General features: G+C 33.8%; 1 protein-coding gene across 1 annotated transcript; it reads left to right on the top strand.

Moving 5' to 3' along the window:
- The first annotated feature begins 2,641 nt into the window (after positions 1 to 2,641).
- Positions 2,642 to 24,019, top strand: LOC139488798 (large ribosomal subunit protein eL38). The gene is made up of 5 exons (XM_071274718.1): positions 2,642 to 2,680; positions 9,885 to 9,914; positions 14,512 to 14,572; positions 21,158 to 21,280; positions 23,752 to 24,019. The coding sequence occupies exons 1-5, from the start codon at positions 2,657 to 2,659 to the stop codon at positions 23,775 to 23,777; spliced, it is 264 nt and encodes an 87-aa protein (XP_071130819.1). The 5' UTR covers positions 2,642 to 2,656; the 3' UTR covers positions 23,778 to 24,019.
- Positions 24,020 to 24,653: the final 634 nt, after the last annotated feature.

Raw genomic sequence — 24,653 nt, forward strand, 5'->3', positions numbered from 1 at the left:
TTGTCAAACCTTCGTAAAATTTTACGGTAGCTGGACAAAAACTGTTTATGGTCAAACGAGTATTGAGAGCAAAATGAATAAATTATATATGATGAGTTCTGTATTTTATGAAAAAAAGGAATTTCTATTTGCATCAGTTTACAATCTTGGGTTAAAATTTGTTACATATCAATTATTTTTTTAAACCTTCGTCGAATTTAATTAAACTTTCTTGAAGGTTTTTTTTCAGTCATGGTTAATTTCTGTATCAAATTTGTTTTCGTTCATTTTTGAGTTTTATACTGACAAGCAATGGCCTGGTCACCGTTTAATAACATATTGCACAAGGAGGAAAGCTTTCAAATACTTTCTTTTATTGAAATGAGCTGAGAGGGCATGGTATTCTAGCATATAATTTATTTTTTTCAAGAAAATGATTATAACAATGTTTCTTGAATAATTCAACATGACGACATTTTTTTTAATTTTGAGTGAGAAATTATTGCATACCTTGGTTGCAGAATAATTTATTTATTAATGAAATGCACATTTATACCACTAGGGGTTGAAGGCATATATAACTTTGTGACAATACTATTAGTTACATAGTGTGCTAGTGACCTAATACGGTATATATATGGGTCAGTAAATTCCATATGGGGTGAGAGCGAAGCTCGAATCCCCATATGGAATTTACTGACCCCATATATACCGTATTACGTCACTAGCACACTATGTAACGAATTTATCTTACCGACTATCTTAACGTGTAAATTTTAGACTAGTGACCTATCGAAACGAACAAGTCTTCAATAAGTAAGCGATAACATGATTAAGAAACTACTTCCATTGATCCTACAAAAACAGATGCCAACAATGACAACTTGTTGGATTTAAATGTGTTTTATGAATTTATTTCAATCTTAATCATCAATTTCTTTGTCTTTGGAATATAAAGGGACGTAACTCCACTACTAACCGTGTATTGAATAAGCCCCGCCTCCCTACTAACCTAATATTAAATATACACGGTTTCCACGAGGACGGTTTTAACCAATAACATGCCTAGAAATGTATAGGAGGTAAGATAAAATACACAATGGAAAAATTAGCATATTAAACATCATATATAAAATTATATAAAGTGGTAACAGTAATAGTTACATGCAGGCATTGTGTCCATCCCCTCAGTGCAAATGACTTTTAATGAACGGAACAGTAAGCTGCATAATATCAGATGAAGATAGAATTAATTGTAATCTATCTGCTTCAGACAATTTAAAGTATTCTGGACATGTATTATTTATATCTTTTTCAAGCTGATTACGTAAAGATTTATTAAATTTACATTTTAAGAAAAAGCGGGTTTCATCTTCAAACTCATTTATATTACAATGTTTACATATTCTATTTTCTCTTCAAGTTGAATCATTTATATCTACCCCACTCTATTTCCAAGAAATGGTCACTTACTTGCATTTTACATAATAATTTTCAAATTTCAAAACTATTTTTAGAAATGTATTTGTCTATTTCATATTTTGTCTTTATTTTACTGTACAAGAACATTTTACTGGTTTCATTAGTTAATTTAAATTTTTCAAATAAATTATTTTCAAAGCTATCTTTTAGTTCTTTTTTAATATTTTTTGAGAACGAACTCTTCTCTTGTTTATAGTTTATATCCTGTTTTTTATGTATGTCTAAGGGAGCTACCATTTGATTTTTATGGGGGGGCTAGGATGAAAAATTTTGTCCTGCATTTTTTTTTAGCCGTAATCTCTGTCCTGCCTTTTTATTTTTCACTCTGTTCGGTCCTGCCTTTTTTTTTTAGTTTATCCTGACTTATTTTTACCTAAATTGTCGTCCTGACTTTTTTTTTTTTTGCAAATGTCTCATCCTGCCTTTTTTTTTTACTAAAAACTCTGTCCTGCCTATTTTTTTCAAATTTCATCCTAGCCCCCCCATAAAAATCAAATGGTAGCTCCCTAATTTATTTGTATGGGCTATATTTTCTACATATGAGAACCAAGAAAATGTACCGTTTGTGCTAAGCCATTGAGATAAACAGAAAGATATAATAAAAGGTTATTTTCATCACTGGAAATTCTTGCTAAGTACTTCAATGATTGTACTTTAATAAAGACATCTATAAAATTTTTATATATGGGATACTGAGCTAGTTCTGCTCTTGCAGCTATATTGACAGATTGTTTACTGAATAATGAAAAGATTTTTTTTATAAAAAAAATGTATTCGGTCTTGGAACAGATCGTAAGTTGGGGTGTTGCACGTCATTGATATTCAGCAACTTTGTTTATGTGTGCATAAATTTTCAGTATATTTTTGTATATACATGAGAACAATTGATTATTAGACTAAATAATAAATAATAAAAGTCTTGTGCCAGTCAGGGCATTGGTCACGATACTAGTGTGACCATTTTCCATGATGCAAGAATTGTCTCCCTTTATCGACCTTTTCCACTTCCCGTCCAAATGTAAGGCATACGAAAAACAAATTTCTTTTAAAAATCTATGTCAATCTGCTATTTTTTGTGATCATGATGTGTGTTAAACCTAAGTTAATTGTATAAAGACTGATTAACTATCAAGTAGATGTATATATATGAACTCACAAGGATTTAATAATCTTGTGTCGAAGTTGTGAGAGGCAAATGTCAAACGCTGAGATATATTTGGTAACCGTGAAGGGTTATGCTGAAAAATGATTGGGGTTCCAGTTTTATAAGTCATTTTCCATCTGTGACTGATGGGTTCCCTTAATATATATAGTAGATACTTTACCAGCCGTAAGTTACGAAGTGGTTGAGCTCTCGGAAGTTTTGCGCCCCATCCTGGGTTTGTATCAGCACCGTCACTCATGTGTCAAAGCAGAACTAAATTCTTACAATTCACCAGTATGGGATATCCAATTTGCAGGTATACTATCCCGATTAATTTCGAACTGGTTTCCATTCCTTTTAAATATACAATTCCTTGGCACAACCCAGTCTTCTTTGTTATAATTTATAGACTTACATTTACATGATGTACTTTGTGATGGTATCAGGTCCGTTCGCGACCAATACACTTTCGCACCCTACATGTTCGCACCTCACACATTCACACCCAATTTAAAATCGAGTTAACTTCCAGTTGAATAATTAGAAAATCATGATTGTTTTAAATTGCTGTATTCTGTAGGTGTCGCTGTTGACACTGGATTGTCTCCCTTGTAATTATTCAAGTCTCGCGTGTATATATATTGGCACTGGCTACGGTTACATGGAAATGTAACAATAATAAAAATATTATTGTTACATTGGAGACTAATTGCCGGAATGCAAAGTTGGGTGAGGAACGGATTAATTACAAATGTAACAATAATTACTGAGGCTACGGTTACATTACGTTATTGTTACATGAAAAACAGCAATGTACGCTAGATTGATCAAACTTAAATCTTCTATAGTTGTATTGCTTCATTCTTTCATATGTACTAAACAATACTTGTAATTTAATACTGATAAATAATAAAATATTATTATTCAACAAATTATAATAAATGGTGTACAACTTTTTTAAAGTATTTAACTGCACACCTACTCTTAATACTGTCATTATACTTTGGACCAAATTTTGTTTATGGTGAAAAAAATAAAACTTGGGATGCGTTTTAAACGAAAATGAAACAATATCAAGACATACATTTCATACAGCTTTATAACTTGACGCAAATTGATAATCAAAAGAAAAGTTTGCTAACTGTAACTTAAATACTAAGAAATTCTGTATGTACACGTATCCGTGGAGGACGTAATTTCGTTCATCAAAAATGTGTCGGACTTTAAAAACAACTTACAGGATTTGTAGAAATGGTCATTGTAAATAACAAATTACAGTAAATAAATTGTATGTTATAAATGTCCTCAACTTTTATTATTTAGTACATATTACTAGTCCCATCGTACATTGCTTTTTTTTTTCATGTAACAATAACGCAATGTAACCGTAGCCTCAATAATTATTGTTACATTCGTAATTAAACAGGTCCTTACCCAACCATGCATTCCGGCATTTAGTCTCCAATGTAACAATAATATTTTTATTATTGTTACATTTCCATGTAACCGTAGCCAGTGCCATATATATTTCACTCTGGTAAACAACTCACTTGTACTTTAAAATATATACTATATATATAATTATAGTCCGAGATTACTCTGACGTCCCACGGCTGTTTTGCCAGACAAGCTGGGGCCGTCAGAGCTCGTCCCATATCAAAGAGTGCAGAACTCCAGATTAGCTGCGTATTTGCGTGATCACGCAATACAAATAATAAAAAACCCAATGCAATTACCCATTGCAGGGTTCAATAACCCAATTAATTCAAAGGAAAACCCAATTATATTCCAAAACCACGAGTTCTCAACCCTTTTATTGGCTACCATTTGCGTTATTTACCCTTAACTGTTTACAGTCGTCGCGTAAACTATTTTTATAATATTTATAATTGGAAATTTCCTTTCGTTCTAAAAATAGATCCCTGCATCAAGTAGCTGAAATGGGTCCCTGTTAGAGTTTTTCGTTGCTCAATAGGTACACGTGTTTTTGAAAACATTTCGATCTTCTCGGGGTTTATCCAATTAGCGTGTGTCATGAAGTCATATTTTTTTAGCATTGCTCGGGATTAATCATAACATACCAGAGATGCAAACAGTTTTTTTTTCCTGTCAGACAATGGGGCCTACAAGGGTACCAAGTTTTGCCAGACCCATATTTTCACTCAAAAATCAAATGAAATTATGCTATTGAACAAACGTTAATTTTGATTTTGTTGATATTATTATTATTTTAAAATAACCTGTGATTCATAACAATTATAGTTTATTGACCCACTTACAAATTTTATCGGCCATGACATATTTCCTGAACTTATCAACTATGCTTAATAGACCTCCTTCCTAGAGAGCGAATTTCTAAAACAAAAAACATGACGGAAATACGGAGAATTGTTCGGGACGAGATGGACAAGGTACAAAAGACTATTACTGGGCGGAAATACTGGTTCACGGAGTTAGAAAATGCGGGGGAACAGGACATTTACTTTTATTAAAGATGATCGCAATTTTATAAACAAAATACTCTGCCGGGGCCGACAGGGATTTCAGTTTTGGCGGACCCAAGCGGACTTAAATATTGCCGGCCATCAGGTCCTGCACAGCTACGAGTTTTGCCGGACCTGCATAAATTCTGCCCCTTAGGTCCGACGGGTCTGACGATTAGTTGCATCTCTGACATACATTGAATTAAAACAAAAGTGAATGTCCGGTAAAAATATTGAATAGAAGCATGTTTTCTGCTTCTTTTGAAAAGCTTAGGGAAAGTTATGATAATAACAAGACTCATCCAGTGTTTTAAGGGTAACGTCCATCGAACACATGGGCGTGTGTACGTACCTTAACGAGAACATTGCTAATAAAAGCAGGGTTTCCTCAAAAACGAAATCAGTTGGAAAGATGAAAGGCCAAATCAATTATGACATGATAAAGCATCATCAGAAACCAAAAGTTTTAATAAAAGACAACTAACCCAGATTTATGAAAATTGGAATAAAACAAAAACATTCAAGTATAATTATATACTATTTTATTTTTCATTTTACGGTTAATTAATGAATACACACACAGGCACTGGTCTCAGAATTTATTATATAAAGGCATAAGACGAGTGCCTGCGAATACACATATCCGTTTTTTTTACAGTTTATATGAGAAAATACAAAACTGGCAGAAGGTTTGAAACGGAACACAAATTAAACCTACAATTGCTTCTCAGTCAATAAACCAAATAAAACAGCTAGCAAATAACCCTAAACCAAATAAAACAGCTAAACAAAGAAAGAAACATATTTATATTCAATATTGTGTTGATGAAAAAACCCAATACATTAAGGAGCTTGGTGGTGAAAAACCCAATTTGATATTAACATGAGGGGTGAATTGGAATTTATAATGCAATTAAAAAACTTTATCACCCAATTATATAAGAAAATGGTGGGTAAAAAACCCAATTTGTGAATTCTTATCTGGAGCTCTGAAAGTGGATATTTGCCCACCCTAAATAGATGCGCTGCTTCGTCGCTTCTGGTGCCAATTGAGGGCCTTGGAATTATATAAATCGGGCATCAATCTGTTCATTTTTCATTTATCTCTTTATTTATGTAAGTTTCACCTACCTACCAATCTTTATTTTTACCATATTTTAAGAGTTTTCACAGAGACCCATTGATTTATGCATTTTGACTTTCATTTTCAAACATTATCATGTGACCACGAGAAAACAGTGCAAATGACCATAATGTAAACACCTCGTTCATTTACGATGCAAGTTATCTAAATGTCTGAGAGCTTCCAATTGTTATCGTGGTCGGAACTAAATGCTTAATACCGATCTCCTGTAAAGGAGGTGAAAAATTGTGGTTGGCTTCTAAATGTTAAACATCGATCTCCTATTAAGGAGATGAAAAAATATAAATATTTGCATATTTGAGTCTCGAGGCCACAAACTCTCTCGTAACTTGACATCCATTTGAAAGTGAAAGTCAAAATGCAGAAATCGATGGGTCTCTGTGAAAACTGTTAAAATATGGAAAAATAAAGGTTGGCAGGTAGGTGAAACTTACATAAATGAAAAATGAACAGATTGATGCCCGATTTATATAATTCCAAGGCCCCCAATTGGCACCAGAAGCGACGAAGTAGCCCATCTATTTTGGATGGGCAAATATCCACTTTTTGATATGGGACGAGCTCTGACGTCCCTGGGCCCAGCTTGTCTGGCAAAACAGCCGTTGGACGTCTGAGTAATCTCGGACTAATATAAATACTGCATGTATTTAGCTTCGTATGAGAAATTGAGTAAAACATTGAAAATTTTAAATGAACAACACGAAAGATAATTGTTTGATCTAAAACAATTAACTGACAAAAAAGTATAGCAATACACTAACCAAAAATGATTAAAATTTAATATTTATTCCACCCAAAAAAATTCCTGTTGTCAGAATCTCTATTTAGAAACAATGATTAAAAATATTTTAACAATACACTATCCAAAACATGATTAATATTTATTCAACACAAAAAACACGTCTCACTTTATTTTGAGACAATAACAACAAATATACTAAAAGGAATACACTTGCCAAAACTTGGTTATAAAGTTATTAAACACAAAACCAATAAAAATTGGGGGCGAACGTGTAGGGTGCGAAAGTGAAACTCAAAGGGTGCGAACATGAAAGGGCGCGAACGGACCCGGATTTGTTTGTGATGTGTGTTTTTGAATAAACATGCTGTCTAGTTGTATATCCCATAATTTGAAAAAAAATTGGGACCATTTTATGCAGAAAATGATAATTTTTCGAACATTTTTCCTTGTATGCATGTGTACTAGAATCCGACACTTGCTAGATTTTGTTAAATTTCATGATATGAACCAATATATATATTGCTGACAGTATTTTATTGTTTTCTCTAACTAACACCATTCAATATTAAGAAATATTTGATTTAAAAATTTCACACCCAATCTTATATTTGACATCTCAAAAACCATAAAAGGAAGGTTGGGTTTGATTTTGGGAGTTTTGGTCCCAACAGGTTTTTAGGAATAAGGGGCCCAAAGGGTCAAAAATTTAACAATTGGGGTTCTTTGATATGCCAGATCTAACTGTGTATGTAGATTCTTAATTTTTGGTCCCGTTTTCCAATTGGTCTACATTAATGTCCAAAGGGTCCAAAATTAAACTTGGTTTGATTTTAACAAAAATTGAATCCTTGGTATGCTGAATCTAAAAATGTACTTAGATTTTTGATTATTGGCCCAGTTTTCAAGTTGGTCCAAATCGGGGTCCAAAATTAAACTTTGTTTGATTTCATCAAAAATTTAATAATTGGGGTTCTTTGCAATTGATATGCCAAATCTAACTGTGTATGTACATTGTAGATTCTTAATTTTTAGTCCCGTTTTCAAATTGGTCTACATTAAATACCAAAGGGTCCAAAATTAAACTAAGTTTGATTTTAATAAAAATTTAATTCTTTGGCTTTTTTGATATGCTGAATTTAATCATGTACATGTACTTGGGGATTTTGATTATGGGCCCAGTTTTCAAGTTGGTTCAAATCAGGATCCAAAATTATTATATTAAGTATTGTGCAATAGCAAGAAATTTTCAATTGCGCAGTATTCAGCAATAGCAAGAAATCTTCAATTGCACAGTATTGTGCAATAGCAAAAAATTTTCAATTGCACAGTATTGTGCAATAGCAAGAAATCTTCAATTGCACAGTATTGTGCAATAGCAAATATTTTCAATTGCACAGTATTGCGCAATAGCAAGAAATATCGAATTGCACAATATTGTGCAATAGAAAGAAATTTTCAATTGATTGGAGTTATCTTTCTTTGTCTAGAATAGTAGTTGAATCAACTTAAATCATTGTTTTATACAATGCACAATGTATATTCACTTTTAGTTTTACTACCAACTGATAAATTAAAACACTCTTTACCATTCAGTGATAACAAGCACTTTTTGTTACATTTTAATATTTTATGATGTATTTAAATGAGTAGTTATTGTTGCAAACTCCATTAGAAATTTGAATTGAGATCAGTTTTGAAAAAAGGGAAAGGGGGATGTGAAAAAAAAAATGGTGGGGGGGGGGGGGGGGTTAATTTTTCTCATTTCAGATTTCATTAATAAAAAGAAAATTTCTTCAAACATTTTTTTGAGAGGATTAATATTCAACAGCATAGTGATTGCTCAAAGACAAAAAAAATATTTTAAGTTCATTAGACCACATTCATTCTGTGTCCAAAACCTATGCTGTGTCAACTATTTAATCACAATCCAAATTTAGAGCTGAATCCAGCTTGAATGTTGTGTCCGTACTAGCCCAAACCGTTCAGGGTTCAACCTCTGCGGTTGTATAAAGCTGCGCCCTGCAGAGCATCTGGTTTGGGGTTAAAACATTAAAGGTTCCTAAAAATCTGGAGGCCTGCAAGATGACTTAATTTGTTTAAAATTGGTATGAACGAATACTGTTACATGTACATGTACATTTTTGTAATGCAGTACAAGCTAATGTTTTTTTGTCACATAGATATATTATAATGACATTTTTGTCCAGAATCTGTATTGTACCTTTGATATTTGTTCACTTACATTGTAGATACATGAAATTAACTGAAAATTGTAAATCAATACATTTTCTTTAGAAACAATAGCTTGTGCTGCATTACAACTTGCAGTATTAAACATGCTGTTTTCACTTTTATGCAGGCAAAGTTTTGATGTTTATGCAGTGTCCTATATTTTGACTTTAGTAGAACCTTTATCATTAAAGAGGATTTAAAGCCAGTTGTTTGTGTCATGATGGTTTTACATGTACATGTATGAACAGGTTCAGGACAACCTGCCAAATGGGGAAGTATAAAGTCCGAGATTACCCTGATGTGGAATGGAATGGCTGTTTTGCCAGACAAGCTGGGGCTGTGGGACCAGCTTGTCTGGCAAAACAGCCCTCAGACAGAGTAATCTCGGACTAGGAACTTATACATGTAAATGTACATGTATGAGTATACATGTAAATGTACATGTATGAGTAACAATCACTCATCTGAGTATTTGGTAGTACTAAAGAAACATAATTTTCATGAATAGCTCATCTTTATCTACTTAGAAGTTACAAGTCTATGAAAACTTTGAAAAATTGACAATTTTCAAGGCCACTTTCAGTGTAGAAACCCATATTAAAAATGAGATTAAGAATAAGTTGATTTATAATATGAAGTGGTCTTCTCAAACATCTCTCTCAACTTTGTATTTTGTAGAGATCAGAAAGGGGAAGATCATTCAAAATGGTAAGTATCTAATACTTAAGGCATTATCTATTGTCATGAGCTCCCTTTTGATTTTTAAATTTAAGATTTTACTTTTCCAAGTTGAATTTTTATGCTCCCGCTATAGCAGAGGGGGCATGAAGTTTTACCAGTGTTCTCCCCAGGCTGTTTTAGCGTCGCGGTACCGCGACGCTATATGTTTTTACCGTGATGCTATAATAATTACCGCGACGCTATAATTATTCCCGCGACGCTATAATTATTTTGAAGATGCTTTTTTACTTGTCCTCAATTTTGAAATTTCATCTATTATCGATTATGATCATAAACATTATATCACCTTTAATTGTAATCCCTTTAAGTCGGACACTACAGGCAATTAAGAGATTAAATAGCTAGGTGTTAATTGCCTTCAGGGTGATAACTGTTTGGATGCGAATATCCCAAGCTGACACTTATGACATGACTAATACCACGGCACGTGTCTGCAATCACCAATTTCGACATGGAAAAATGCAATCACAAAACAATTCGAAATCTACGTTTTGTATTACGAAATTTGTAAAGATTGGAACGATTTTTATTTTTTAATAAAAGGTCGTTTATTTGTGCAACTCTCCAAAAATTACTTTCTTTCTCTTCCGAGAGCGAGAATTTTGGTTTAGAGCTAAAATAAGTTTAATACTTCTTTCAAAAGTTATCATAATTGGCTTAAGTTTATGTTTAATCTATTTAATGCATTAAAAGCGTCTTATTCATTCACAATCTCTTGTCAAACAATGTTTATTCTCGGACTCATTTTCGTAAATTTTTCCACGGCCGCCATTGCACATTTTTGGGAAAACTACGGATTGGAACCGGACCAGATATGACAAAAATCCGCATTTTCACGATAATGACAACAGATCGAAAAAATATACCAAGAGAAAAAACTACGCATTAACAGACTTAGTATTTGTTAGATAACTTTGTTAAAAATACATATCATTTTGATGTAAAGATAAGAATCAACTGGGACTAATTGATTGAGTGCCATGAAACAATGAATTTCATAAACAAAACAAAAAAAGTTTTTAAATTGATTTTTTTTTGCTACTTTTGCTACTTTATCTTTACTTAATATAATATAAATAGTTAATTTTGTGTACTAGATATTTAGTTTTGTATATATACAGCTTGCACTATAATGAACCATTCATTCATTTGACTTATTGTTGGGTAACTGAAACCACATATTTATTTTTATTTGGCACAAGAGGAAAAAAATAATTCTGTAACTATAAATGAATAAAGAAAACATAAACTGAAACAACTGTTTTTGTGGTTATAGTTTAATTGTATTCTCAGTTATGAATATATAACAATATAAACTAAAACATATAAAGGAAAAAGAGCATCGACGCGACGCGACAAATGACATTAAAAAAATAGTTATTTTTTTTTACGCAAAATGTGATGCTATCCAAAATTTCTGGGGAGAACACTGGTTTTACCCTAGTCTGTCTGTACGCCCCAAAGTTGGTGTCTGTTCTCTAACTTTAGTTTGCCTCTCCAAATGTTATGAAACTAATACACAATGCTCATTATCACTAAATACAGATTATGTTTGAATTTATGTGTAGTCGCTTACCGTTTTAGAGTTATGCCCCTTTACAAATCGAAAAATTTAGCATTTCTGTTCTCTAACTAAATATTCCCTCAACCAAATGTTATGAAACTTGTACACAATGTCTGATTATTATGTGTTTTACTACAATATACAGATCAAGTTTGAATTTAGGTGCTGTCACTTGTACTGTTCTAGAGTTATATAAAAAAGAAGATGTGGTATGATTGCCAATTCAATGAGACAACTGTCCACAAGAGACCAAAATGACAGACATTAACAACTATAGGTCACCGTACGGCCTTCAACAATGTGCAAAGCCCATACCGCATAGTCGGCTATAAAAGGCCCCGATATGACAATGTAAAATAATTCAAACGAGAAAACTAACGGCCTTATTTATATAGTAAAATGAATGAAAAACAAATATGTAACTCATATAAACAAACGACAACCACTGAATTACAGGCTCCTGACTTGGAACAGGCACATACATAAATAATGTGGCAGGATTAAACATGTTAGCGGGATCCAAACCCTTCACCTGGGACAGTCGTACAACATAAGAACGAACTATAAAAAACAGTTGAAAATTAACTCATCAGATGGACAAAAATACAAGTGAACTTGGCTGGGTACTTGTACATCCCGACAACAAAAAGACGCAATGAACAGATCTGAGAGTACTCACAGTTATCTGACAGCTAGTTCAAAGCCACTTACAACTAATAAAAAAATCATGCATCGAAGACTAAATTATGCCCTTTTCAAATGGAAAAATTTCAAAAATACATGTATCAATCAAGAATATAAAAAAAAAATTGGAGTTATCTTCCTTTGTCCATAATTACAGTTGATTCCAGTCTGCACCAAAAACTTTTTCAACTACTAGTCCGAAGACCAATATTTTGACATTTTTCTTATTGGGCAAAACAAAATTTTGCAAAAACTTACTAGTCTGAATGAAATTGTACTAGTCTGGGGCATCGGACTAGTGGCTAACCTTGCAGACTGGATTCAACTGCAATCAATGCTTTTTAGCTCCAAGTGAGCTTTTCTCATCACTTGGCGTCCATCGTCATTAACTTTTAGAAAAATCTTCTCCCCTGAAACTTCTTGGCCAAATTTAACCAAACTTGGCCACAATTATCATTGGGGTATCTAGTTTAAAAAAAGGTGTCCAGTAACCCGGCCAACCAACCAAGATGGCCACCATGGCTAAAAATAGAACATAGAGGTAAAATGTAGATTTTGGCTTATAACTCTGAAACCAAAGCATTTAGAGCAAATCTGACATGGGGGTAAAATTGGTCAAGATCTATCTATCTGCCCAGAAATTTTCAGATGAATTGGACGTTAGGTTGCTACCCCTGAATTGGTAATTTTAAGGAAATTTTGCTGTTTTAATACGACCGCAAAATTATGCGGTCATATATTGGTATCACGTCGTCAGCAGCGTCTTCACAAGACGAATGGTTTCCGGATAATAACTTAAGTTAATTAGTATAAGTAAATAGAAATCAATAAAATCTTAACACAATGTTTATAACCACAAAAGAAAGGTTGGGATTGATTTTTGGGGGCTATGGTCCAATTGGATAATTCAGGGAAAAGGGGCCCAAAACATACATTTATCTAGTTTCAGGATAATAAGTTGTATATAAGTATTGCAGTTTAAGTATTTCAATTGCTCTGAAATTGTACCACAATGTTCATATATACCATTAAGTAGAAGGTTGGGATTAATTTTAAGTGTTATGGGGGCCTCTGGGCACACTAATTCCTAGACTGTGTGCCCCATAACCCTTAAAATTAATCCCAACCTTCTACTTGATGGTATGAACATTGTGGTACAATTTCAGAGCAATTGAAATACTTATACTGTAAGAAATTCAAATTGAGATTAATTTTGAAATAAGGGAAAGGGGTAGGTGAAAAAAAAGGGTGGTAAAATTTTTCTCATTTCAGATTTCAGAAATGTAAAAGAAAATTTCTTCAAATATTTGTTTTGAGGCGACATATATTCAACAGCATAGTGTATTGCTCAAAAGCAAAAAAAAATGTTAAGCTTATTAGACCACATTCATTCTGTGTCAGAAACCTATGCTGTGTCAACTATTTAATCACAATCCAACTTCAGATCTATATCAAACTTGAATGTAGTGTCCATACTTGCCCCAACTGTTCAGTAATGCATATAATTTTTTTCGCAAGAGAATTCTATAATATGTCCACATTTAGAAGAATTTGTTTGTTTTCTAGTTGTTGCTTCCAGTAAACAATTCACCCATATGTTTTCAGTATGCAGCGAACTAGAAAACAAATTCTTTTTAATTTGGACATATAGATTTCTATGCATAAGTTTTATTATAAAAACTAGATTTGAAGTTTCATGACTGTCCACTGAACATAGAAATTTATATTTGGCATCTTTGTACTATGGACACATTCTTATGATCTGTGCTTTTATAATCACACTGATATTGTTTGCCTTAAATACCATACAAATTTTGGCTTTTTCCCCTAGAGAAAATTCCTAATAATGAATTACTAAAATAAATGGCATAAAATTCCAAGTTTTACTTTTTTCTCAAACAGTGATTGAATCGGTAGTAATGCATGTAAATTTTGTATGCATGGTATTGTTTAAATATTATGAAAGCACTAGTACTTATGAGATCCGGGTTTCTGATTAAAATCATCAAGTCATTTGTAACACATGGTTTTCAATGTATTAAGTACCTTCATTGTTTCCATTTCTATGTATATATGTATCTCATGTACTTGATCAATCAACTAAAGACTTATAAATATCAAAAACAGTTTGAACCATTTGATTAACTTAAATCAACAAGAGTAACATTCATAGTCCGTGGAGGAAAATGTATAAAACTGTTGCAAATTGATCATTAGATCAAAGTAACCCAGAACAAGATGTTTCCTATGATCAGTGAACCATAACAGAAAGCAATAAAGGTTTTACTCTGTTTAAGGATTTAATTTTATTTTTAGCCTAAGCAGATTATGGAAATCAAAGACTTCCTGCTAACAGCCAGAAGAAAGGATGCTAAATGTAAGTTAATCTGGGTTGTTATAGAAGTGGAAGATTAAACATTAGCAAAGCTAGTTTCTATTCTGTACACAGGTGGTTTTGGCACTTACCGGTAAATCATTTTGGGGCCCTTTATAGCTTGCTGGTCACTGTAAGCCAATGCTTTGTGTTTAAGGCTTTACTTGCCTATAACATTTAGATTTTCACACATTGTGACGTGGATGTAGAGTTGTCTCATTGGCCCTCATACCACATCTTATTTATATAAACAAATTCATTGGATCGTTCATATGCCAGAGGGTTGCTTATTTTTAATCAGATATTGATTTGGGTATGGACAGTAGCACATGAGTTAAATACCAGTGTGGCAATGGGGTCCGCTATTGCTTGCAATGGCAAATCTAGTTCTTCTTTTTATAACATTGTCAAATGGCTGTCGTTGTCATCATCCGAAGAAATTTAGTTTCCGGACAATAATATGGTATAAGTAATTAGAAACTCAAGGATTTTGACCACAAATGGAAGGTTTGGATTGGTTTTGGAGGTTATGGTCCAAACAGTTTAGGAAGAAGGGCCCCAAATAAGCAAGTTTTTAGTTTCCTGAGAATAAGTTGAATAACTTGTGGAATGGTGTATGGATCTCTCTGAAATTATACCACAAAGGTTGGATAGAATTGGCTTTTGGGATTATGGCTCAAACCAAGGGTGTCCTGGTTAATGGACAATTACAAAACACTATTTAAAAGCAGTGTAATGGAGGTAATTCAAACAAAACATTGTTCAGTGCTTCACACAAAATGTACTTCGGTCAACACTTTTACACCCCATGGCCAATGAAGTAACATAAAAAGCATTAAATTTTAAATAAAACAGTGACAGGATGTAAAAGGGGGAGGTAAAAAAAAATGGTGGGGGAGGGGTGTCAATTCGCAACAGCATAGTGTATTGCACAAAAGCAAAAAAAATTTATAATTTCAAATCACATGACTAGTTCAAGTTCTTTGACTGCAGTTATTCTGTGTCAACAACCTATTATGTGTCAAATATTTAATCACAACCAAATTCAGACCTGTATCAAGTGCGAATATTGTGTATATTTTTGCCCAAACTGTTCAGGGTTGGAACTCCTCTGTCATATCCAGCTGTGCTCGGCAAAGCAATTTTTTTTATTGGTATCACGTTGGCGTCGTCGTCGTCCGAAGACATTTGGTTTTCATACTATAACTTAAGTTAAAGTAAATAGAAATCAATGAAATTTGAACACGAGGTTAATGACCATAAAAGGAAGGTTGGGATTGATTTTTAGGAGTTTTGGTCCCAACAGTTTAGGAATTAGGGACCAAAAAGGGCCCAAATAAGCATTTTTCTTGGTTTTTGCACAATAACTTTAGTATAAGTAAACAGAAATCTATGAAATTTTAACATAAGGTTTATGACCATAAAAGGAAGGTTGGGATTGATTTTGGGAGTTTTGGTCCCAACAGTTTAGGAATTAGGGGCCAAAAGGGTCCAAAATTAAACTTTGTTTGATTTCATCAAAAAATGAATTATTGGGGTTCTTTGATATGCCAAATCTAACCGTGTATTTAGATTCTTAATTTTTGGTCCTGTTTTCAAATTGGTCTACATTAAGCTCCAAAGGGTCCAAAATTAAACTTAGTTTGATTTTAACAAAAATTGAATTCATGGGGTTCTTTGATATGCTGATTGTTAACATGTACTTAGATTTTTGATTATGGGCCCAGTTTTCAAGTTGGTCCAAATCGGGGTCCAAAATTAAACTTTGTTTGATTTCAACAAAAATTGAATATATATCTCAATATGCTGAATTTAACCATGTATTTAGATTTTTAATATTTGGGCTCGGTTATCAAATTGGTCCACATTGAGGTCTAAAGGGTCTAAAATTGAACATTATTCGATTTCATCAAAATTTGAATTCTTAGGGATCCATGTATTTAGATTTTGGATATTGGACCATAATAGGTAAATGTCCAATTTAAAATTTTTAAGTTTTTAAGAGCAAGTTCTTAGACCACATTCATTCTGTGTCAGAAACCTATGTTGTATCAACTATTTAATCATAATCCAAATTCAGATCTGTATCAAGCTTAAATGTTGTGTCCATACTTGCCCCAACTGTTCAGGGTTCGACCTATGCGGTCGTATAAAGCTGCGCCCTGCGGAGCATCTTTTTCATCTTCATGCACTAAAAATTGTCAGCATGCCATGATCAACAATCAAAAATTTCATTCAACTTATATTAGTTAATGACCTTGAATGTTTTTTATACGACTGCAAAAATTTCATTCAACTTATATTAGTTAATGACCTTGAATGTTTTTTATACGACTGCAAAAATTTTAATTTTTCGTCGAATATTGCTATCACGTTGGCGTCGTCCGAATACTTTTAGTTTTCGCACTCTAACTTTAGTAAAAGTGAATAGAAATCTATGAAATTTTAACACAAGGTTTATAACAACAAAAGAAAGGTTGGGATTGATTTTGGGAGTTTGGTCCCAAAATTTTAGGAATAAGGGGCCAAAAAGGGCCCAATTAAGCATTTTCTTGGTTTTCGCACCATAACTTTAGTTTAAGTAAATAGAAATCTATGAAATTTTGACACAAGGTTTATGACCCCAAAAGGAAGGTTGGGATCGATTTTGGGAGTTTTAGTTCAAACAGTTTAGGAATTAGGGGCCAAAAAAGGGCCCAAATAAGCATTATTCTTGGTTTTCTCACAATAACTTTAGTATAAGTAAATAGAAATCTTTGAAAATTTAAACACAAGGTTTATGACCATAAAAGGAAGGTTGGGTTTGATTTTGGGAGTTTTGGTCCCAACAGGTTTTTAGGAATAAGGGGTCGAAAGGGTCCAAAATTGAACTTTGTTTGATTTCATCAAAAATTGAATAATTGGGGTTCTTTGATATGCCGGATCTAAATGTGTATGTAGATTCTTAATTTTTGGTCCCGTTTTCCAATTGGTCTACATTAAGGTCCAAAGGGTCCAAAATTAAACTTAGTTTGATTTTAACAAAAATTGAATCCTTGGGGTTCTTTGATATGCTGAATCTAAAAATGTACTTAGATTTTTAACCGGATTTTTGTGACAAAAATGTCGGTTATTGATTTGGGGATGTACGGCGGGCGGCCGGGCGGCAATCAAATGTTGTCCGTGCATTAACTCATGAACCGTTCAACCGAAGCTTTTAAAATTTTAATATGTTGTTACTGACAACTAAATGAAGGTCAAGTTCAATAATGGCGATTTTGACTTTTACCGTTCAGGAGTTATGGTTCTTGAAAGATTGAAAAAAAGAAGTTTCCAGTCGTGTCCGTGCATTTACGCATGAACTGTTCTACCAAAGCTTCCCAAATTTTAATATGTTGTTTAATACTGATGACAAAATGGAGGTCAAGTTTAATAATGACGATTTTGACTTTTACCGTTCAGGAGTTATGGTTCTTGAAAGATTGAAAAATGGAGTTTCCAGTCGTGCCCGTGAATTTACGCATGAACTGTTCTACCAAAGCTTCCCAAATTTTAATATGTTGTTACTGATGACAAAATAGAGGTCAACTTCAATAAAGACGATTTTGACTTTTACCGTTCAGGAGTTATGGTTCTTGAAAGATTGAAAAATGGTGTTTCCAGTCGTGTCCGTGCATTTTCTCATGAACCATTCAACCAAAGCTTTTGAAATTTTGATATGTTGTTACTGATGGCAAAATAGAGGTCAAGTTCAATAATGACGATTTTGACTTTTACCGTTCAGGAGTTATGGTTCTTGAAAGATTGTAAAATGGCGTTTCCATTCAAGTTGTTGCATTTACTCATGAACCATTCAATCTAAGCTTTTCAAATTTTAATATGTTGATACTGATGACAAAATGGAGGTCAAATTTGATATTGACGATTTTCACTTTCACCATTCATCAGTAATGGTTCTTGTGATATTGCCAGGACACAAATAAATATTAATAAATCCGGTTTGCTGTCGTTGTGACAGCCTCTTGTTGATTATTGGCCCAGTTTTCAAGTTGGTCCAAATCGGGGTCAAAAATTAAACTTTGTTTGATTTCATCAAAAATTGAATAATTGGGGTTCTTTGATATGCCAAATCTAACCGTGTATGTAGATTATTAATTTTTAGTTGGTCTACATTAAATACCAAAGGGTCCAAAATTAAACTAAGTTTGATTTTAATAAAAATTTAATTCTTTGGCTTTTTTGATATGCTGAATTTAATCATGTCCTTAGATTTTTGATTATGGGCCCAGTTTTCAAGTTGGTTCAAATCAGGATCCAAAATTATTATATTAAGTATTGTGCAATAGCAAGAAATTTTCAATTGCACAGTATTCAGCAATAGCAAGAAATCTTCAATTGCACAGTATTGTGCAATAGCAAAAAATGTTCAATTGCACAGTATTGTGCAATAGCAAGAAATCTTCAACTGCACAGTATTGTGCAATAGCAAATATTTTTAATTGCACAGTATTGTGCAATAGCAAGAAATTTTCAATTGATTGGAGTTATCTTTCTTTGTCCAGAATAGTAGTTGAATAAACTTAAATCATTGTTTTATACAACGCACAATGTATATTCACTTTTACTACCAACTGATAAATTAAAACACTCTTTACCATTCAGTGATAACAAGCACTTTTTGTTACATTTTAATATTTTATGATGTATTTAAATGAGTAGTTATTGTTGCAAACTCCATTAGAAATTTGAATTGAGATCAGTTTTGAAAAAGGGAAAGGGGGATGTGAAAAAAAAATGGGGGGGGGGGTTAATTTTTCTCATTTCAGATTTCATAAATAAAAAGAAAATTTCTTCAAACATTTTTTTGAGAGGATTAATATTCAACTGCATAGTGATTGCTCAAAGACAAAAAAAATATTTTAAGTTCATTAGACCACATTCATTCTGTGTCCAAAACCTATGCTGTGTCAACTATTTAATCACAATCCAAATTTAGAGCTGAATCCAGCTTGAATGTTGTGTCCATACTTGCCCCAACCGTTCAGGGTTCAACCTATGTGGTCGTATAAAGCTGCACCCTGCGGAGCATCTGGTTTTTATTTATTAATTTTTTGTTGAGCCTGCAACGTTTTTCGCAGAAAGCTTGCAAATATAGGGAAAGTGATCTGGAGGCGGTGTCATCAACTAACTTCTTAAAAGCTTAATATTTTATAAGGTGAAAGACCTGGATGATTCATACTTTGTATATAAATGCCTCTTGTTAGGAAGTTTCCGTCTGTCACATGTCCATTGTCCTTGACATCATTTTCATTGTTCAGTAGCTAATTGGAAAAAAAATTGTTATTTTTTGTAATGTAAATTTTTCTCTTATTATGAGTAATAGGATAAATATATTTGGTATGTGCATGCCCCATCAGACAGTTTTCACTTGACCTTAACCTCATTTCATGGATCAGTGTACATGTACAAGGTTAAGTTTTGGTGGTCAAGTCCATATCTCAATAATTTTTCTACTTTCAGGATAATAACTTGCGTATAAGTATTTCAATTGCTTTGAAATTGTACCACAATGTCTAATACCACAAGTAAAACGTTTGTATTCACTTTTGGGGTTATGATGCCAACAGTTTAGGGGCCAAAAACAAGCATTTTTCTAGTTTCTGGACAATAACTTGTGTGTAAGTGTATGGATCTCTCTGACATTGTACCACAAGGTTCCAAATCACAAAAGGAAGGACTGGAAAGAGTTTGGGGATAATTGCCAATTTCATGCAGGAATTAGGGGCCAAAAACAAGCATTTTTCCAGTTTCCAGACAATTCTGTAACTTGTGTTAAGTGTATGGAACTCTCTGAAATTATACTACAAGGTTTCATACTACTAAGGAAAGGCTGGGATAGAGTATGGGGTAATTGCTTAAAGGGGGGAAACAAAAACTTTGGGGGGTTCCAATTTTTTTTAAGGAGTTCAAATTTTTGAAAAGTTTCAAGAAAAAATCTTTAATTGCACAGTATTACGCAACAGATTTGTAAGATCTTGACATTTGTTTTGTGTCAAAAACCTATACTATGTCAAAAACTTGATCACAATCCAAATTCAGACCGTATCAAGCTTGAATATTGTGTCCAAATTTGCCCAAACTGTTCCGGGTTCAACCTCTGTGGTCATATCAGGCTGTGCTCAGCGAAGCATTTTATTCATTGTTAAGTTTGTTTCTTAGCAACTATAAGTAATAGGTCAACTATATTTAGTGTATTGAATGATTATAAGGTGTACATGTATTTCTGGCATGGTTCATCTGACCTTGACCTCATTTTGTATGGATCATGTTGAGTTTATGTGATAGTTGTAGTAAAGCTTTATATTTAGGACTTTCAACATAATATCAATGCTAAGTAATTTCAGCATGTGCACTTTTGTTTGCTTTTGCCAAAAGTTGTAGAAGATGGAAATGAGCCAATCTTAATTTTGAACATGGCCAAAGCTCAGCCATATATCTTCCTGTAATCTACTGTAATAAAATTTTATTCTTGCAATTTCTAAATAAGTATCAGAATACATGTAGATGCACATTGCAACTCTTTTATACTGTCAGGTTTACATTTTTCAGCTGTTAAAATCAAGAAGAACAAGGAGAATGTAAAATTCAAGGTCAGATGTAGCCGATATTTGTATACACTTGTCATCCAGGATAGAGAAAAGGCAGAAAAATTGAGACAGTCCTTACCTCCAGGTAATAAGGCATTTTACTATATATAGATACAAAATAGGCATAAGTATCCTGTATCCTAGTTCTATTGGACGTGAACAGATACATTTGAATAATTATTTATGTTACAGTTTACTTTGCAGTTCTGTTAAAATATTGTTGATTTTTAGCTCACCTGGCCCGAAGGGCCAAGTGAGCTTTTCTCACCACTTGGCGTCCGTCGTCCGTCGTCGTCGTCCGTCGTCCGTCGTCCGTCGTCGTCCGTCGTCGTCGTCGTTAACAATTTACATTTTGAACTTCTTCTAGAGAACCACTGAATGGAATGGAACCAAACATGGCATGAATGTTCCTTATGAGGTGCTGACCAAGTGTTGTTACTTTGTAGCCGATCCATCATCCAAGATGGCCGCCAGCGGGGGACTTAGTTTAACATAGGACCCTATGGGAAATTCATACAAATGACTTCTTTTAGAGAACCACTGAATGGAATAAAACCAAACATAGCATGAATGTTCCTTATGGGGTGCTGACCAAGTGTTGTTACTTTGTAGCCGATCCATCTTCCAAGATGGCCGCCAGCAGGGGACTTAGTTTAACATAGGACCCTATGGGAAATGCATACAAATGACTTCTTTTAGAGAACCACTGAATTGAATGAAACCAAACATAGCATGAATGTTCCTTATGAGGTGCTGACCAAGTGTTGTTACTTTGTTGCCGATCCATCATCCAAGATGGCCGCCAGCGGGGGACTTAGTTTAACATAGGACCCTATGGGAAATGCATACAAATGACTTCCTCTAGAGAACCACTGAATGGAATGAAACCAAACATGGCATGAATGTTCCTTATGAGGTGCTGACCAAGTGTTGTTACTTTGTTGCCGATCCATCATCCAAGATGGCCGCCAGCCGGGAACTTAGTTTAACATAGGACCCTATGGGAAATGCATACAAATGACTTCTTTTAGAGAACCACTGAATGGAATAAAACCAAACATAGCATGAATGTTCCTTATGGGGTGCTGACCAAGTGTTGTTACTTTGTAGCCGATCCATCATCCAAGATGGCCGCCAGCAGGGGACTTAGTTTAACATAGGACCCTATGGGAAATGCATACAAATGACTTCTTCTAGAGAACCACTAAATGGAATGAAACCAAACATAGCATGAATGTTCCTTATGGAGTGCTGACCAAGTGTTGTTACTTTGTAGCCGATCCATCATCCAAGATGGCCGCCAGTGGGGGACTTAGTTTAACATAGGACCCTATGGGAAATGCATACAAATGACTTCTTTTAGAGAACCACTGAATGGAATGAAATCAAACATGGCATGAATGTTCCTAATGTGGTGCTGACCAAGTGTTGTTACTTTGTAGCCGATCCATTATCCAAGATGGACGCCAGCGGGGGACTTAGTTTAACATAGGACCCTATGGGAAATGCATACAAATGACTTCTTTTAGAGAACAACTGAATGGAATGAAACCAAACATTGCATGAATGTTCCTTATGGGGTGCTGACCATGTGTTGTTTCTTTGTAGCCCATCCATCATCCAAGATGGCCGCCAGCATGGGACTTAGTTTAACATAGGACCCTATGGAAAATGCATACAAATGACTTCTTTTAGAGAACCACTGAATGGAATGAAATCAAACATGGCATGAATGTTCCTAATGTGGTGCTGACCAAGTGTTGTTACTTTGTAGCTGATCCATTATCCAAGATGGCCGCCAGCAGGGACTTAGTTTAACATAGGACCCTATTGGAAATGCATACAAATGACTTCTTTTAGAGAACCACTGAATGGAATAAAACTAAACATTGCATGAATGTTCCTTATGAGGTGCTGACCAAGTGTTGTTACTTTGTAGCAGATCCATCATCCAAGATGGCCGCCAGCAGGGGACTTAGTATAACATAGGACCCTATGGGAAATGCATACAAATGACTTCTTTTAGAGAACCACTGAATGGAATAAAACCAAACATGGCATGAATGTTCCTTATGAGGTGCTGACCAAGTGTTGTTACTTTGTAGCCGATCCGCCATCCAAGATGGCCGCCAGTGGGGGACTTTTGAATGAAATTAAACATGTTCCTTTCCTTATCAATGAGGTTGTGTTGTCACTTTTAGCCAAATTTTATATTTTTTCATATGATTTCAAAAACCCAAGTAGAATCAGGTGAGCGATACAGGCTCTTGAGAGCCTCTAGTTTTTAAAAGTAGCAGAAAACTTGCTGATTTTTTTGGTTTCAGTTCTCTTGCTTTAGTTTGCCTCAACCAAATGATATAAAACTTATACACAATGCTAATAGATCAAGTTTTCAATACTGTTAAAATCAGGATAGCTGGCAGGTATGTTTTAAAGTGTATTAACAGCTTTGTGAAATTTAGGAAGTATTTAATACAACAGATATTTCAAGCTGCATTTCTCCATATTTTATAAATAATATAATAAAAATTATTTGATTTTCTATTTCTATTGTAGGTTTGGCTGTAAAAGATTTAAAGTGATTCAATAAAGGCTATGAAAAAAAGATGTCTTGTGCATATTATTTCATAATTTTCCAGAAAATGAACTCTATAATAATTTAGATAATTGCATCCAAACGGCAAATTCTGGTTTTGGGACAAATGCAATGTCTTTCCCAAATTTGGTATGATAATGGTATAAGTATGAAGAAGACTTCTATTTATCTTTAGGTCACTTTGTCAAAGTTAAGATCACAGCAGCTATTAAAATTTGTCAAATTTTGGTTTCAGATGCCATATCTTCGCTAAACTTGAGTTTGAAAAATATTGGGTTAGTAGGTACAAGTTCAAGGTCACAGTGCCAATAAGAAGATTGAAATTTAACACGACTGCAAAAAAATTAAGGTCGTATATGGCTATCACATTGTGGTCTGAACACTGGTTTCTGGACAATAACTTAAGTTTAAGTGTATGGATTTCAATGAAATTTAGACTAAAGGGCCAATACCACAAAAGGAAGGTTCAGATTGTTTTTAGGGGTAATGGTTACTTGTATAGGAATACGGAGCCAAACCATAGCAAGCATTTTTTCTAGTTTCAGGACAATAAATTGCTCAATCCATTCAGAAGTCTATACACAATGCTGATCACTAAAAACACAGACCTAGTTTGAAATGTGGCATCACTTTTGCCGTTCTAGAGTTATGACCCTTTACAAATTGAAAAATTGCTGATTTTTTTTGTTTCTGTTCCCTTTCTTTAGTTCACTGTAGTACTGCAACCAGAGTTCATTTTTTAAAACTTTAATGGTCCGGAAGAACACACACCTAAATTATATATTTTGTGAAATTGAGGTCAAAGGTCAGACCTAAAAATATCAACATTTCAACCACAAGGACAAAAAGGAGAAATATTCTG

Source organism: Mytilus edulis, chromosome 9 (genome assembly GCF_963676685.1).
Source record: "Mytilus edulis chromosome 9, xbMytEdul2.2, whole genome shotgun sequence".
Lineage (NCBI taxonomy): Eukaryota > Metazoa > Mollusca > Bivalvia > Mytilida > Mytilidae > Mytilus > Mytilus edulis.